This window comes from Daphnia carinata, chromosome 7, assembly GCF_022539665.2.
Source record: "Daphnia carinata strain CSIRO-1 chromosome 7, CSIRO_AGI_Dcar_HiC_V3, whole genome shotgun sequence".
Lineage (NCBI taxonomy): Eukaryota > Metazoa > Arthropoda > Branchiopoda > Diplostraca > Daphniidae > Daphnia > Daphnia carinata.
In genome coordinates, this window is record NC_081337.1 from 8,498,953 (window position 1) to 8,515,247 (window position 16,295).

Below are 16,295 nucleotides of genomic sequence, written 5' to 3' on the forward strand. Positions count from 1 at the left end.
GAACGAATGAAAAATTGTGTCGGTTTCACATCCGCACGTTTTTGACGTTTGATGATTTTTCTGACAGGTCGTTTCATGATAACTGACTGAATAGTTGCCCTTGTCAATCTTTTCTTGATCTTCTATCGCCACCTTCACCAGAGATACCTAAAGGGATTTGTAGAGATTATTTCGCTACAGGGATTCAAGAACGAAACAATTTGATGCAATCTTTTAGTTTAATGAGCACTACCAGCAAACGTATAATTAAAACGGGTATTGATAAAAAAAAAAAAAGAAAGAAACATTCGGGAAAACCCCTGCATCATAGATTTCCACTTCTTGGCTGTTTTGCTTGACGGGAACTGATGTACTTGGAGAGAACTCAATTTGTGGTCGGTAGATGGCAATGGTAGGGTCGACCTTCTCCATAGCAATATCGCCCTCTGATGGGCATTATTTGCACCACGCGCGATATCCCCCAGCCCCCACCCAGACAGTAGCTTTTTCCTCTTGTGGAGTTTCATTAGATCATTATAGTAGCAGAGAGCGAGCAAGAACACAAATTTGTTTTACGTTATTAATTTGTGACCTATTACTAATAACGTTTTTCATCCGGTTGTTTTTTTTTTTACCACAATTTTTGGTTAAACGTGTGCAGTGTCTAACGCAGAATGCAAGCCATCAAATGTGTAGTGGTAGGCGACGGGTGAGTTACAGCTCCAATATCCTTATCAACCTCTATTATTCAAGGACGTCAAATATTAACCACCCCGTTTGCAAATGGAGTTCTTAATTTACGTAGAGCTCTATATTCAAAATTTGATCGACTTGCTGTCATGACTTGATTGCGAAAAAAAATATGCTTCACTTGTTGCAAGTTTCCACAACTAGCTGTGTCCTATAAACATTGCCATATTGGGAGTGATTACAGAGTCAGTGGGGGTGTCCTACGAGTGGGAGATTACCTGGCACTCATGTTGCCTCTTTCTTTTTAAAGTGCTGTAGGTAAGACATGCTTGCTCATCAGTTACACCACCAATGCCTTCCCTGGAGAATACATCCCAACAGTGTAAGTGTTTTTTAACACAAATTTTGAACTATAATGATATTTAGTTTATCTATGTCAGGTTCGACAATTATTCTGCAAATGTAATGGTGGATGGAAAACCTATCAATCTGGGATTGTGGGATACAGCTGGTCAAGAAGATTACGACAGATTAAGACCCCTGTCATATCCTCAAACGGTAAAACTGTTTTAAATTTTATTGCACGTGAGCCATTCATTATAGTTTTTTTTTCTAGGATGTTTTTCTAATTTGTTTTTCTCTGGTCAACCCTGCCTCTTTTGAGAATGTCCGTGCCAAAGTAAGACAAACGTAACACAACAATTTATTTCATTTTAAATGTATTTTATGAATCATCCACCTTGCAGTGGTACCCTGAGGTGCGTCACCACTGTCCTAATACGCCGATTATACTAGTCGGAACTAAGCTCGATTTACGTGACGATAAAGATACTGTCGAGAAATTAAAAGAAAAGAAACTTTCTCCAATCACTTATCCTCAGGTATGAAAACTTGGACATTTTGTTTTGTTCATTGCTTTAACTCTTGGTCATTACTGTGCTATAGGGCCTTGCAATGGCGAAAGAAGTCGGTGCTGTCAAATATCTTGAATGCAGTGCTCTGACCCAAAAAGGTTTGAAGACGGTCTTTGACGAAGCAATAAGGGCTGTCCTTTGCCCCGTGCCCAAACCAAAAAAAGGGTCCAAGTGCGGCTTTTTGTGAAGACCAAGACGTTTCCCTTCATCTGTTCTGTTTTTTTTTTCTTCTGGCCAAATTCATGTCATCAAACCTTTTAAGTTCAATTTCGTAATCTTTTTCTTCGTTACACTCCTGGTTGCGAATTCTTCTTGTACAATTTGCGAGTTGTTAAAGGTGAATTAATCCCCCCCCCCCTAAAACTTGTCGAGGTGCGCGCACAACGCTGAATTGAAATTACGTTCCAGGGCTTTCTATCTCTAACTTTAGTGCCGACTCGAGACTTTCGATTGCGTTTGCCATTGTTAATCCTTAGCTTACATCAATTTTTTCAGACTTTTCTTCTTTCATGTTTCACCTATCATTTTTGATCACCTTTATTTTTTTTTTCAGACTTTGTAGGAATTGATTTGGATACCATCATAGATGTAATGCTGAACATCAACAACAAAAAAAAAAATAAAATAACAAAGAACTGTTTTGTTGTATGTATTGTTTTTTATAAGCTATTGAATGGCTATACAATATGGAGTTGTCAGACTGCTTGCATGACCAACTTTTACCAGTGGTATTTAACATTACGGTGGTGCTCTGAAAATTAAGTTTTCAAGTTAATGAATCTGATTGTTCTAATTAATTTTTGTGGTCCTTACTCATTTTTCCGTAGTTGAGGGCATAGAAGAAAATCATGGAACCAACAGTTAATTGCACAAATGGGGCAATTCCAACCTTCTTGGGCTGGAGGTACTTGTGTTGCCAGCGCCAAAAACCTTAGCAGAATTTACTTAGTTTTATATATCAAGTTTGATGATAAGAAATCGTATGTGCAACTCACCACGGCTGAAGCCTCCTGCAATACCTCCCAAACTCAGGTTTCTACGTCCAAGCCACGCACCAAGCTCTCCCAATTTCACATTGGCTAGGGCAGTGTCAGCTTAAGAAACAAAAGTAATTTTACGTCAGTATCTCCACATTTGATCACTTCTTACAAAGTAAGAGAGCAAACAAGGTGAAATAGAAAAATTTGGTCACGACCCGGTTTTACAACAAACAAGTCGCAGCATACAGCTAATTTTCCTTAACTAAAATTTGTTTTAAATAATGCAACGCGTTGTTAACCTTTTCCATAGAAGCGGGCTGGATCATAAGGTCCATGGACTTTTGGATTATAGCCTGCTGGATATTCGCCCCACGCCATTGTAATTCACTGTTAAGAGACGAGAGGAAAACCTGGAAAGATGGTGGCTGATCAGGACGACTACATTTGAGGTTGCCATTATTGTAAACTTTACTCTTTAAATTTGATAAAATCCAATAAAATTTATCACCCACGCAAACATAATTAAAAAAAACATTTTCTTCCTTGAAGAGAATTTTTTATTTTTCTCACTCGCCTAATATTAGTGAATCTGGCACTTAATAATATGCAAAATTTTGAAAACTGTCCATGTTCATTACAGTATTCATATAAGAACATATGACCATGCTTGTTACCTTCTCTTATGTGTCTGGGCACTTTACTGCTTTAAAGTGGAATTAATACAAAGTCTATGTTCCGATAGTTTCCTATGAAATACTGGAAACGTATTTTTTTACGTTTCAGCGTAATTATGAGTATCATTCGGTTACAAGGCATTTTTCCAGTATTCAAACCCCGGGGTATTACTTCCTCCAAGTTACTAGAAGTCATAAAAATAAAATTAAATAGAGGTAATATTTGGGTAACATACCTTGTAATTTTTTTTTTGAGTTGTTTGTTATATTGTTAGAAACTGCGAGTGACACACCTATTAAAATGGGCCATGGAGGAACTTTAGACCTAAATGCCACAGGTGTATTGGGTATGTCTGTATCTTTATATTTCTTAGTTTATTTATTTTTATAGCTGAGCATTCTTTTAAATTGCTAAGTTGAAAATATCTAGTGGTTGGGATCAACGATGGATGTTCGATGCTACCTGCGTTCTTAGGTGGATCAAAAGTCTATCGCTCTAGTTGTGTGTTTGGTAGAGCAACTGATTCCTATAACAAGGAAGGCCAAACTATCATGGAAAAATCTTTTGGTATAAATTGTTTAATTTGTACGCAACAGTTTACCAACAAAACTTTTCTGTACTAGATCATATTACACTCTCTGATATAAATAACTTTGCTGCAGCAATAAAAGGTCAGGTTTTACAGAAGCCACCACCTTTCTCTGCCTTGAAGTTTCAAGGTAAAAGGTTGTCGGATCTTGCTAGGTAATTAAATTAATACTATTTCTGAAAGCCAATTTTTTCACAATATCTTTCTTGTAGAGAAGGAACACCGGTAGATCCGAACCCACGGTTGGTGAATTGTTATGACTTCAATGTTATTGAATTTGTACTTCCCAAATTAACATTTGAGGTATCGTGTAGCAAAGGGTTCTATGTACGCAGTCTGGTCCATGATTTAGGATTAGGTAAGCATCTACAGATTTTGAACTACATTAGGTGGAAAATTGACAATCTTACGTTCTTTTTTCTCCTCTCTCTCTGAATTTCAGCTTTAGGTAGCTGTGCCTACCTCGACGAATTGGAAAGGATTCGACAAGGTCCTTTTGAAATCACCCATTGTCTGATGGAGGAAGATTGCACAGTTTCAGGTATTAAACAGAAAATTCTTGACATGTGGCAAAGTACAAACGAGTATCTAGATTGTCAAATGACCATGTACCGCACAGTAAATGCCTCCAAAAATCAATTCTCTGTGAAACATAAGCACGGTCGATATAACAAAATTCGAAAAAAGCAGTGGCATAAATGGGAGTTTGTCAAATAAATTACAGTTTGGTTACTTATTTTGTTAAACAATACTTTTGAATAATTATGGCTATTCGTCGTCTTAGAATTGCATATGCCGTGTGTGTCAGCAGCGTGAAGCGGTATTGGCGGTAAAACCAAAACCACAATTTATTATCTACATCTCCGGAAAGGCAGTTGGTTGTGATACATATCAATCTAGACCGGAAGTGAATGGCATGAAATGGATCTGGAGGAAATCAAATATTCGACAAGCTCTCATGCAGTTACAAACTTGTGATTTTACCCGGTAAATATTTTTGGTATTTATCTTATCTCGTAACTAGTTGCACACGTCTTTATCTATTCTCTCACTCTTCGCAGTTTGTAGCACAATTCAGTATTGTATTTCGTTAACAAGACTTTGTTCTACAGTTAATCTTGAACACTTGGCACACAATATTGTCGGTGGCAGGTTATTATCCTTTAGCTGTATCCGTCATGCTCATACCCTACGCAGTGATTGCCTTGCTTATTCTTAATTGCGATTTTCGCGCAAATGGAAATGGACTTTCGTCCGCTCTACCGCATTCGTCTGACGGAGGTGCTAACTTAACAAATTATTCTGGTAGGAATTTCAGAAGGTGTATGCCTGCACCCGATGAACCTTGTTTGCAAATTTTCATGAATTGAAAATCGAATTTTCAAGCGATTGCGTAATGAAGTTGCGATACGAAATATGTGTGACATCAAGGCAACAGCTGGGCTTTTACGGGGGCTTTAACGAAATAACCTTTTTTTCCTTGTACATTTATGGACGAATGCATGATATGTTGTGAAGCAGATAATGTACAAGGTTGGCAACATTTAACTAATTTGCCGTTCACCTTCCTGTGCCGATCATTCTTCCGATATTGTTCTGTGACCATGTTTGTTTGGGTGCACAAGCGTAGTTACTTTGATAACGGTCTGTTATGCAACATGTCCCATTAGTTGCCTATTCACGGCAATCGTGCGATACGATCAATGTGTCACCTGTCTTTCCGTCCTTGACTTCATAGCTTTTGACGACATTTTTATGCAGTGACCTACACAGCCGTCAATCTTAAATTGACATTTATATTTACTTAATGATATAGGAGGTTTTCTACCATGTCATTCGCTTAGGAGTCACAGAGATAAAAGACGAAAAAAAACTTGTAATTTTAATCTCCAATTCAAGTGCGATGCTGTAAAGCGTTTCTTTTTTTTCCCCTTTCTACATTCATGCATTTACTCGGGTTATATAATTAAAAGGAGGGAGAAACATGATTTATTAACTGTTGATTTACTTGTCTTTAGGGATCTCGATTTTCATTCATGAAACTTCGACCACTTTAGATTCCAACAGACAATCATCTGTGAACCCCAATGCTGCGGACTCAAAGACGGCTTCACCTACCACGGCAGATAACACGTTTGGGACTCCTTTATCGACTACTTTGTTGATAAACGACTCAGCTAAATCATCCCCTACTAACGATGATACAACCTTAGGGTCTACATTTACCGAAAATTCGACTTACCCGACAACACGTGTTCCGACATCCTCAATGTTAACGACAGGAACAACACCATTTCAGACAACCTCTGAAAGGAGCACTATTGTTACTACACTAGCAACTACCCCCACAACTACCCCACCTATATGTATTTTTTGTTTTAAAAGTGTAATTAAATAACAGGTATTAATTGGCGCTTTTTACAGGTCCATGTAAATCCATGGAACTAGTATTGGGGCCCGCACAGGTTGGCAGCAGTTGGTTTGCTGTTCCATTCAACTCAACTTCTTCAAGTATACTGTGTGCGAATGAAAATCTAACTGAATTGAACGTGACTCTTGATGGTCCCTTTGACAAAGAAGATGCCCCTGCGGAGCTTCAAAATTGCTCTGCGTCAATTGATTGTTTGAATGGAACAGATCATTCCTTTTTGTTCAATTCGACGCTGTGTTGCAAAGAAAACTTTACCGTTCGCGAATGTAGCAACTACATATTCACGATGATTCCCCAATATTCCTCGTGCATTGGGAATCCTGTCAACACTTCGATTTTAACCTTGCCAGGTTTGACTTGTTTTTTGGTTTAATACGTGTGGCAGAAAATTATATTAATCACAATTGTTGGCAGGTCCCGACGCGGCACCTAAGAACGTTAAAGTCCTTCAGACGGGAAGTAATTGGGTCGTTGTGAGTTGGCAGGACTTTAAATTCTGCGAACAAACAATTACTTCATACCATATGAGATTCTATTCTTTTTCTCCCGGTGGAAGTAATAACACCCAAACAATTCAAGTCCCTTTGAAGTGTACAAACCGATCTTCGACTGAGATGACCGTCTTCGACTCCAAGATCTGTCCAGGACTGTTGACACTAGATGCTTGTTCTACCTACTCTGTTGTTATCGTAGAGGAGTTCTTTGGCGCGTACCAATCACAGCCCAGCGAAAAGGCCACATTCAATACCAAACCTCGTCAGTAATCTGATAATACTTTATTGTTTATTTGTTCAACAATGAATAACTAATTTTTTTTTTATGTCACCGGGTGCGAAAACAGCGGAGTATTTGCAGACACACATTGAGGAACCAATCGAATCCGGTTCAGATTGGTTGGCCTTTCGATGGAACTTGTCCGTACCACAATGTCAAATGGTCACCACTAGATTCTGGTTTAATTTAATTAATGTACGCGAAAACAGCTCCAATTTTTATGAGTGCAACACAAATACCCCAAACACCCCAGGATCAAAATTCTTTTTCAACACCAGTATGGCTGATTGTGATCAAAGAATAATAGTGCCACACTGTTCAGATTATCACGTCGCCATCATACCAAAAATATTCGAAGATTTCTATACTGAATACCGTGACAATGCAACGGGCAGGACCACATGTAAGTCACGCTGCTAAACAATTTTTCTCCGACAAGGTTAACGCCTTTTTGAATAGGTGAAAACGTAACGGCTTTTGTTAAATGGATGAAAACTGGCTCTAACTGGATAAGTTTCAATTGGACGACATCTGTAGAGGATTGCCGAAAAGTCTTAACTGGTTTTTGGCTTAGCATTGCTCCCAGTACATTTAACTCAAACAAAGTTGATAACCTTCAATTCATATCAATGAAAGATTGCTACTGTAACTTGAAAAATGACGAAGACATCATGTTCAATACCAGTTGCTCATGTCCAAGCAATTGGATTAGCCCTGGGATCTACCCATGCTCACAGTATGACATATACCTTATTCCGCAGTTCTTTGACAGCTTAAACGGAAGTGCCAATCCTGTAACCACTACCGAAACTCTTCCAGGTGATAAAAATGTAACACAAGAGCAGTATTATTAAAACAGTAATGAAAATTCTGTATGCAGGTGACTATATAACACCGGTGACGCAAAACATCGATGCTGGCAAAGATTGGATCAGTTTTGATTGGCAAGCATCAGAAGAAACTTGTCGTAAAAACGTCACTGGTCTGTGGGTAACAATGAATTTCATTCCGTCTAATCAAACGGGCTGGAATGGAAGACTGCAATATTTTTGTCCTGCGGCTTCTAACAACGACACACTTATCAGCTTCAACACGAGCTCCGACTGTTTCAATAAGCAGATCTTGGTCCCGTGCAATTATTACACTTTCGAAATCTTGCTTGATATAAAAAAACCAGTAGGACGTACCAGCCTTGTAAACAGGACAACAACACCCGGGCAAGATGCCACGGTAATTATAAATGCGCAAGATTCCGGCATTAATTGGATTACCTTTGAATGGCAGTCTTCAGTTCGTGAATGCCAAAAATTGATCACGCAATACCATTTAAACATTACAAATGTCTTCAATGGCGTTTCCGAGTCGAAAAATTTATCTCGAAGCTGCAGCACAGATCGCTCTGTAATCGGCTTTAACAGCAGTTTACCCTGTGCCGGATTTAAAATCTCTCCTTGTTCAAATTACTCAGTGTCGTTAGTGCCACGGTTTCGCATAGGGGCTTCAATAATAACGGGAATCGGCGCAGTTGTCCATATAGGATCCAAATCGGGTATGAAATGCCATTTGCTAAGTTATCTAATTTTACTTCATATTTCTCTTTTCGTTAGGTGATGACGGGGAAATTGAACAGCCGATTGTAGCTTCCCAGGGTACAAATTCGCTCACGTTGACGTGGTTTGAACCATCATGCCGTGCTTCTGCTGAACTCGTTTACTATAACGTTACCGTCATGCCAAACTGGAATTTTACAGCACATGTCAACAAGACATTTTTAAAAATTGAACCCAAGTGTCTCGACAAAATTCCAAACGGCCAAGTATCTATGACGCTGAATCAATCTGTTTGCGATCGTGGTTACAAATTCGATTCTTGCGCACCCTACGTCATCAAGATCCTACCCGTTTACCAATTACCAAGTGCCAATGAAAATCTTTTGGGGTGGGAAACGAAAACCCAAACGCTTCCTTTGCAAAACGAGGCGTCTGTTAACAACATGACTGTGCAAGATGTTGGTACGCGATGGATAACCGTATCCTGGCCGAAACCAACATGTCATTTACCGATTAGTGTGTGGAATCTCACAGAATTATCGTCGAAAAGTTCCGTCATCCTTCCTCCAGATTGTCCCACGTATGTAAACGCTACCCATTTAACTCTTAACATCTCCGACTCGATACTCTGCGGAAATGGCGATCATCCCATCAACTTTGGAGTGTCCTTTATCCCATGCACTAACTATACACTTGCCGTGCATATAAAGTACCCCAATCTGGACGTCCGACCTGGAAGTAATAACATTGTTTCAGCTACCACTGGAATTGAGCGTAAGTTATTTTACGGATTCACAGCTTAATATTAAATGTTAAACTGGCATTTTATTTATTTATTGTTTTAGTTCCGGGAGTTGTAGATAACTTGAGATGGAATGGAACAAAAACTAGCATTTTGCTTGAATGGGATGTACCGAAAACGAATCCTCAATGTGTCGAAGGCTACCGAGTCCTATGGAACAATAAGGAAACCTTAACCAGCGAGACATATGCTTTATTGGATAGCTTACGACCATGCACAAGAATTCTCGCATCAGTAAATGTTCTGGCAAATTCAACGTCTGATCTGCATGAAAGCGAACCTCATGTCTTTGCCTACACAGAGGTTGTTGGTAAGACGATTTTCGTTCAAGGTCGATGTAAAGATTGTGATTTCTCTGTTATGTATAGATCCCGCACCTGTACAGTCTGAAGTCAACGTAAGCAGCCTAGACAATGAAAAGACGCTGAACGTATCATGGCTCAAACCTGAAATTGACGATTGCATTTCAGGATACAAAGTCAACATAGAAAAATCGGTAAGAGTTATTTCAACAACACTTCCAACTAAATAATATAGCGTTATATTAATTCAGATATCAATGGATGGTGTTTACAACGAGACCATCTGGGGGAAAAATTCAACATGGATTTTGTTAAACGATGGATTTGAAAAAGAACATTTATATAATGTTTCTATCGTCACCTTTTGCAATTTCGGACAAGAAACTTACGTGAGCGATCCTATCTTACATGCCTTCACATGGGACACGGCCTCAGGTATCTTACTATCACTTTATTATTGGTACATTCTAACAAGGGAATCCATTTGATAGGTATGATGAACACCACTTCGCTAGTTTGCGGAATAATTTTCCCAATCTTAGCGCTCGCGATTTTTTACATTGCTGTACTACGTCGAAAAAGCCAAAAGTATGCGCATACGCTACTTGGTTATTTAATCCTTATCAATGCATTACAATCTCTATATTTCGTTACAGCACTATATTGAGTCCTAGTTTCACACTCAACCAAGATAAGCCGACATCTGTTAACAAAACGCCACTAGGAATGAACGGTAGAAAACGTATTTTAGTGAACGAACTGAGAAGAGTAATCGAGTGGTTAGAAGCAGACTCTAATTACGAACTTAGCAAGGAATTTGAATTGATAAAATCAATGTCGGCAGATAAGGCAAGTTGTTCAGTGGCCAAATTGCCTGAGAATCAAGCCAAGAATCGCTACCTTGACATTCTTCCGTGTAAGGTTATATTTTTCGTCTCGTAAACACATAATGTAAAGTTTATCTTTTTAGATGATCATACGAGGGTTATACTCACTACCGCACTGGACTCACCAACATTCACGGATTACATTAATGCCTCATTTATATCGGTACGTTCTGTTCACAGGTGCACAAAATTTAATTAATTGAATGTTGTATTTTACAGGGTTATGCAGGAAAGCGAGTTTACATTGCCACTCAAGGCCCTAAACCATCAACCATTGAAGACTTTTGGCTTATGTGTTTCGAACGAGATGTTAAAGTGATTGTGGCCCTCACATCCTTAGAGGAAAGAGGACGGGTAAGATAAGTCTGTCTTATCTTGAAATTTTATCAGGTTCTCAGTGTGCGTTGGATTTTAGATAAAATGTGCGCAGTACTGGCCGTCTAGTTTATCGTGTGAATATGGCAATATGTACGTTGAACTGGTAAATGAAATACGAGAAAGCTGTTATACTGTTCGGGATTTCTTGATAACACGAGTAAGTATTTCGCCTACTACAAGTTTTCTATTCTCCAATGACAATATTATCCTTGTTCAGGTTTCTAATGGCGAATTAAGTACACCAAAATTTGCAAGACAAATGCATTATACTGAATGGCCAGATTTCGGTTGTCCAGAAAACCCCGAACGACTCATTAATTTTATTCACACAATGCGAGCTGAAAGCATTTCACTCTATAATACTTACCGGAAAGCTTGTCCCATCATTGTTCATTGCAGGTGAATCATCCAACAACCCTTAGCAAAAACAACCGATTCAAAGTTTCTTAATTTATTACCAAATAGTGCTGGAGTTGGAAGAACAGGAACTTTGATAGCATTAGATATTCTCATGGAACAGGCGCGACGTAAGAAAATTGTCGACGTGTTTGGTACAGTACTGAAATTACGCGAGGATCGTGATCGAATGGTGCAGAACGAGGTAAATTGAAAATTAATTCAAGTGGAATGTTTCTTACTTTCCTCCCTGTTCTATTTACAGGAACAATATCTCTTCCTTTACAAATGCATCGAGAGCTACTGCCGTAATGACTTACAATTGAAAGATCGTTGGTCTTTGAACTCGGCCGATTATCAATCGCCTGACAGTATTGCTCTCACTCCCCTCTCTTTTTTTCAGAAAGATCGAGGTACTGCATTTAGTGCAGTGTAATTAAGCTCACGAATTCGTGGCGCATTTTCCGATGTAAATATTCGTTTTTCTTTTAGTATGGTTTTATATTTAAAACTATAACTTCGTTGGGGTTTGAAAAAGCCAACTTCGTGTGAACAGCATTCGGTGTCAAAAGGACGGGTTGTGAGTAGGTTTATAACAAGCTCTTGTCTATACAATCTGTGAACGAGTGGTTAGATAACAACTAACGTTAGGCTAACGTTTGTGTTACGTGCTCGTCGCGATTCTCGCGGTGGACTCGATGCTCATTCAACCGCCGGAAAAACTGGTTCTGATTTCATCAGTGAGTCATTGCAATCTTTCAATACTTGGTCTATAATCTTTGATCTATAATCTGTGTACATTTTCTTCCTTTGCCTTCAATATCTATGATGTGACCAAAACTTGTACTAGAAAAAGACATGGCTTTGGTTTTAAACCGGGTAAGAACAGACGAAGCGGACCCCATTAAAACAGGGGCGTAAATATACATGTGAGATGATATCGCATTGCACTGTAGAGGTAACGCCTGTTGAAAACGCAATCACATGCGAAACGATTTTGTGGCTACAGTAAAAAGTTCCCTGTGCATGTAATATGCCATAGGAACTAGATTTTTTTTTGTCTTTTTGTTTGAACATTGTGCTATCTTTCCCTTTTCTTTCGACTAGAGAACGATAAGACAGTGTCGGGTGCGGAAGTTTCGGTTTACTTGTGCACCAACTCTGTGATTGTGGCTCTAGCGAAAGAAACATTGCGTTTTACATAAATTTGTGTTTCCCAATCAAAAACGGATATTTCAGAAGGTAGGATATATTATTCTGGATGCAAAAGACTGCCTGGCCAATAGAAAGTGAGAGGGTGCTATTCGTTCGTGCCATTCAATCCCGTGAAAAAGAGAAAAGCAATTACAGTTTGTATGTGCATGGATTCGTTCGATAACACGTGATTCTAGTCAACAACCTACTTTTGTTTTTAACCATCTAATGGCCTACCATAGTGTTTTGGTAGTCATCATTACTGCTTATGTTTCAGTCATCACTTATGGAACACTAATCAACACTCCTGTAAAACACGAATCAAGTTTTTCTCAACACATGTTCATTGTATTTTATTAATAGTATTTTTTTTTTCCAAGGAGGCCAATAGTACTCATGAATTCCTTCCAGATGGAAAATTTACAACTAAAATTCGTCCATTGACTTCGAAGACCACGCATCCAATGACCAAATCTTCGACGGTAATGCAATCGTAAATATCTATAGTTTTTCTCCATGACAACTTGTTTTATATAGGATTCAGGCATTTTTGTTATTAAGTCATCCAGTCAGATGTCCACAACAAAAGAAGCGAAGGTAGTCAACACTGTTGAAGGTATACATTTTCTAAATTCAAATTGAAATCGTTTCGTAATTGTTTTCCATCGATAGTGACATCAATGGCTTCTTCGATTAGTACATCTCCTTTATCTACCATCCTTTCAACAGAATCCACATCACCAGTACCAATTGAAATTCATAATTTTACCGCGCAATGGAAAACTGATGTCGACGACGAAGACTATATCACGGTCTTTTGGTTTGAAGAAATTCACGAGAATCAACAAAAAGCACGGAAGCTAGTTCTATCAAGGGGAACGGAAAAACAAACAGTGGTTATTAATTACAACTGTTCTCTGCAAGGAAATTCTGGACAACACAAAGTGAAACTAGAAAAATTATGGCCTGCTCGGAACTATTTCACCTGTTACGGTAGCGGTCAGGATGAAAATGCAGAATTAATTATCGAGCCATGTTTTTCGTACAACTTCAGCCTCATCCCTCTTGATGGCAAAAGTCACCTGACGAAGACAACCGAACTGATACCATTCGTAAAAAGTACGTTAGAAATATTTATTTTAAAGTTAACCATGGATTGCGAACATATTGGAATTTATGTAGGGCCATCCAAAATCGAATCATCTTACGATGTAGACAAGAACAACTTGGTGATTCGTTGGGAACCATCACCTGAGACCTTGAATTGTAATCTGAAATATCGCTACAATTTAAATGTCGACAAATTAGGTAGTATTAACGAGACTACTGATGACAAACGCGTTGAATTAAACGTTGGTCATTGCACAACTTATTCTATTGCTGTTTGGAGCATCGGTACTGACGACAGAAATGAAATCATATCGAGACAGCCAGCTCAACACACTGGTAGAACCGACACCCATGGTAAAATCTAAGTTCGTACCGGATAACACCAGTACTAACATTTTCTTTTTTTTTTTTTTTTACCAGGTTTTGAAATTAAAGACGTTCAAACCAACGTAACGGCTATAAATCAAACATGCCTGATTGTGAAGTGTTCTCTGAATCGCAAGTTTAGGCAATTCGACAACTGTGGTGTATCATTTCGAATTCATTTGGACCCTCCTTCGGTACCTTAACTTCCACCTGAATTATTCAGACAATCTTTAATTATGTTCACCTATTCAGGAAGTTGGACAGCAAGTGTGGTGGTTGAGATATGATAAACAAATACATGAGGAAATGATTTGTCAGCTGCGGCCTGCAACGAATTACGAGGTCCGTCTTGGAATTTTGGATAATCAAGAAAAAATCCAGCGTGATCCACAGTTATACTCGTCATTAGCTACCATACAAACACCCAGCAGTAATATGCAGTTTACACAAAGGTTTATTTGCATTCTGATGACACATTTTTGCGATAGCATACGATGCTGTCACAGTAGGACTAATCGTCGTCTCTAGTATTCTTATTATGATGCTCATCTGCGTTACCTTATATTGCTTCCGGTCGTGGCTCTCAAGGTACGCTAATTCTAGTTTGATTACCATTGTATACAAGTTTCACGAATTAAAAAATTAGGCGTGGCCAAGAGTCGCAAGTTGCACAGCAAACTTTCCTGTTAAAATCATCGTTTTTGGGTAACATAACCCGGAGACGCTCTCATCCCGTAAAAGTACGAAATTTAGAAACAGTTACGCAACGTCTTTGTTCCTTGGCTGGGCACCTCTTAGAAATGGAATTTCAAGATCTGACCATCTTGTCCGATGCTCGTCGCCCAAAGGAGGCTCCCATCGCCTTGTTGTCTCCAAACACAATAAAAAATCGCTACGTTAACATTTTGCCTTGTAAGATACTTTTCTATCGCTATCGTTTTGAACATTTAACCCCGGGGAACTTCTATTTTTAAGATGAGCATACTCGTGTTCCCCTCAGTTTGTTATCGGACACTCCTGACTCGGACTATATCAACGCGTCGTATGTCATGGTAAAATTAATTGGCAAAATGCATGTGATTTAAATTCCTTAAAATCGTTGCGCTTGGTGTAGGGTTTCAACGACCCAAAGGAGTACATTGCAACTCAAGGACCGAAAACTTGTACCATAGGAGATTTCTGGAGAATGGTATGGGAACAAAATGTCCATATTATCGTTATGGTGACAGGCCTAGAAGAGAGAGGCAAAGTAAAATACCGTAATTGCTCAAAATATATAATTTATTTGATATTTACTTTTCTTGGTAGCCCAAGTGTGATCGATATTGGCCAGAGGATGCGGAAACTCCACTTGTTTGTGACAGCCTTTCCATTTCTCAATTGAATGAAATGGATTTTGAAAACTATACCGTTCGCAGCCTCGAAGTCAAATTGGTAACGGACAAACCATTATGAGGAAATGTATTGTTTAATGTTAACATTTCGTGCATATTCACGAAGAGCGAAAAATCCCGAACAGTGAAACAAGCTTATTTAAAAGGTTGGCCAGATTTTGGTGTTCCTGAATGTCCTGAAATTCTGATTCGATTTGTTGAAGTCATTCGAATTCTAATCAATGAGACACCATCATCATCAAATCAACCCATTGTGGTGCATTGCAGGTATTCCTTCCAAAGTTAAACTCAGTATTAGACTTAAGTTTTAAACTATTTCTCAGCGCTGGAGTAGGGCGAACAGGAACTTTCATCGCCGTAGATTGGCTGATGCAAGCAGGTCGTGTACATAAAGAAATTGACATCTTTTCTACTGTATTGTGCATGAGAGAATGCCGGATCAACATGATTCAAAGCGAGGTTTTGTTTGTCATATTTCTCACATTGGAGACAGTTGTACTGATTCTCTGCTGAAACTACAGGAGCAGTACGAATATGTATATCGATGTATGTCTCATTTTGCCAAAACTAGACTTTTTTCTTCTGGAAACGTTGAAGATACGTCGGACACAGGTTTTTCTAAAATTATGAATTTTATTATAAATAGTGACTAACTTAGCATTCAGATGCAGAAAACTTGCTGACTAATGGAAACAAACAACTGCTAAGCGAAGTGGCGTGAGGATGCTAACTGCGTTTTACAGAACGGTCATTTGATTGATTTTTTTCCTGTATATTTACATGTATGAAGAATTGGAAATTCATTGTTACGACACTTGTTAATCTTTTCAAAAGCAAAAACAGCTGGTTCACCACGATTGCCTCAGTTTTCTTAATTGCGTTCT

The 16,295-nt window shown here is 38.7% G+C and overlaps 4 protein-coding genes across 6 annotated transcripts; 3 read left to right on the plus strand and 1 right to left on the minus strand.

Annotated features, from left to right (window-relative positions):
* The first annotated feature begins 443 nt into the window (after nt 1-443).
* Nucleotides 444-2,223, plus strand: LOC130703995 (ras-related C3 botulinum toxin substrate 1). The gene is made up of 6 exons (XM_057525468.2): nt 444-688; nt 980-1,051; nt 1,110-1,227; nt 1,286-1,348; nt 1,416-1,550; nt 1,615-2,223. The coding sequence occupies exons 1-6, from the start codon at nt 654-656 to the stop codon at nt 1,768-1,770; spliced, it is 579 nt and encodes a 192-aa protein (XP_057381451.1). The 5' UTR covers nt 444-653; the 3' UTR covers nt 1,771-2,223.
* Nucleotides 1,892-3,014, minus strand: LOC130704042 (putative ATP synthase subunit f, mitochondrial). Its single transcript, XM_057525524.2, has 4 exons — nt 2,863-3,014; nt 2,579-2,677; nt 2,397-2,513; nt 1,892-2,334 (listed from the first exon to the last, which is right to left on the minus strand). The coding sequence occupies exons 1-4, from the start codon at nt 2,939-2,941 to the stop codon at nt 2,303-2,305; spliced, it is 327 nt and encodes a 108-aa protein (XP_057381507.1). The 5' UTR covers nt 2,942-3,014; the 3' UTR covers nt 1,892-2,302.
* A 1,135-nt stretch (nt 3,015-4,149) lies between these two features.
* LOC130702955 (receptor-type tyrosine-protein phosphatase H-like) lies at nt 4,150-12,287 on the plus strand. 3 transcript variants are annotated; one of them, XM_059496351.1, is made up of 21 exons: nt 4,150-4,185; nt 4,270-4,368; nt 4,612-5,132; nt 5,846-6,193; nt 6,252-6,608; nt 6,673-7,014; nt 7,100-7,435; nt 7,492-7,851; nt 7,913-8,581; nt 8,640-9,356; nt 9,428-9,694; nt 9,753-9,880; nt 9,938-10,121; nt 10,178-10,274; nt 10,343-10,602; nt 10,657-10,736; nt 10,793-10,927; nt 10,989-11,108; nt 11,169-11,350; nt 11,417-11,552; nt 11,613-12,287. In XM_059496351.1, exons 3-21 carry the CDS (start codon nt 5,006-5,008, stop codon nt 11,781-11,783), a joined length of 5,016 nt encoding a protein of 1,671 aa, XP_059352334.1. In that variant the 5' UTR covers nt 4,150-4,185; nt 4,270-4,368; nt 4,612-5,005; the 3' UTR covers nt 11,784-12,287. The 3 variants fall into 3 exon arrangements, with proteins under 3 accessions (XP_059352334.1, XP_057380655.1, XP_059352335.1); XM_057524672.2 differs by having other exon boundaries at nt 4,152-4,185; nt 4,612-4,814; XM_059496352.1 differs by lacking the exons at nt 4,150-4,185; nt 4,270-4,368; nt 4,612-5,132; nt 5,846-6,193; nt 6,252-6,608 and having other exon boundaries at nt 6,879-7,018.
* A 129-nt stretch (nt 12,288-12,416) lies between these two features.
* LOC130704103 (uncharacterized) lies at nt 12,417-16,268 on the plus strand. The gene is made up of 17 exons (XM_059496358.1): nt 12,417-12,700; nt 12,784-12,850; nt 12,922-13,023; nt 13,079-13,157; nt 13,214-13,660; nt 13,724-14,005; nt 14,072-14,211; nt 14,270-14,447; nt 14,506-14,605; nt 14,664-14,929; nt 14,993-15,069; nt 15,132-15,266; nt 15,326-15,451; nt 15,518-15,678; nt 15,735-15,870; nt 15,933-16,023; nt 16,077-16,268. The coding sequence occupies exons 1-17, from the start codon at nt 12,609-12,611 to the stop codon at nt 16,130-16,132; spliced, it is 2,535 nt and encodes an 844-aa protein (XP_059352341.1). The 5' UTR covers nt 12,417-12,608; the 3' UTR covers nt 16,133-16,268.
* The last annotated feature ends 27 nt before the right edge of the window (nt 16,269-16,295 follow it).

Coding starts and splice junctions, on each gene's coding strand:
- LOC130703995 (XM_057525468.2), top strand. CDS start 654: ATGCAAGCCATCAAATGTGTAGTGGTAGGCGACGG. Junction 1,349..1,415: donor TTGAGAATGTCCGTGCCAAA/GTAAGACAAACG, acceptor TCCACCTTGCAG/TGGTACCCTGAGGTGCGTCA. Junction 1,551..1,614: donor CTCCAATCACTTATCCTCAG/GTATGAAAACTT, acceptor ACTGTGCTATAG/GGCCTTGCAATGGCGAAAGA.
- LOC130704042 (XM_057525524.2), bottom strand. CDS start 2,941: ATGGCGTGGGGCGAATATCCAGCAGGCTATAATCCAAAAGTCCATGGA. Junction 2,514..2,578: donor TGCAGGAGGCTTCAGCCGTG/GTGAGTTGCACA, acceptor AATTCTGCTAAG/GTTTTTGGCGCTGGCAACAC. Junction 2,335..2,396: donor CCTCAACTACGGAAAAATGA/GTAAGGACCACA, acceptor CTTAATTTTCAG/AGCACCACCGTAATGTTAAA.
- LOC130702955 (XM_059496351.1), top strand. CDS start 5,006: ATGCTCATACCCTACGCAGTGATTGCCTTGCTTATTCTTAATTGCGAT. Junction 9,695..9,752: donor TGCCTACACAGAGGTTGTTG/GTAAGACGATTT, acceptor TGTTATGTATAG/ATCCCGCACCTGTACAGTCT. Junction 10,275..10,342: donor CTACGTCGAAAAAGCCAAAA/GTATGCGCATAC, acceptor ATTTCGTTACAG/CACTATATTGAGTCCTAGTT.
- LOC130704103 (XM_059496358.1), top strand. CDS start 12,609: ATGCAAAAGACTGCCTGGCCAATAGAAAGTGAGAGGGTGCTATTCGTT. Junction 13,024..13,078: donor CAATGACCAAATCTTCGACG/GTAATGCAATCG, acceptor TGTTTTATATAG/GATTCAGGCATTTTTGTTAT. Junction 14,006..14,071: donor TGGTAGAACCGACACCCATG/GTAAAATCTAAG, acceptor TTTTTTTACCAG/GTTTTGAAATTAAAGACGTT.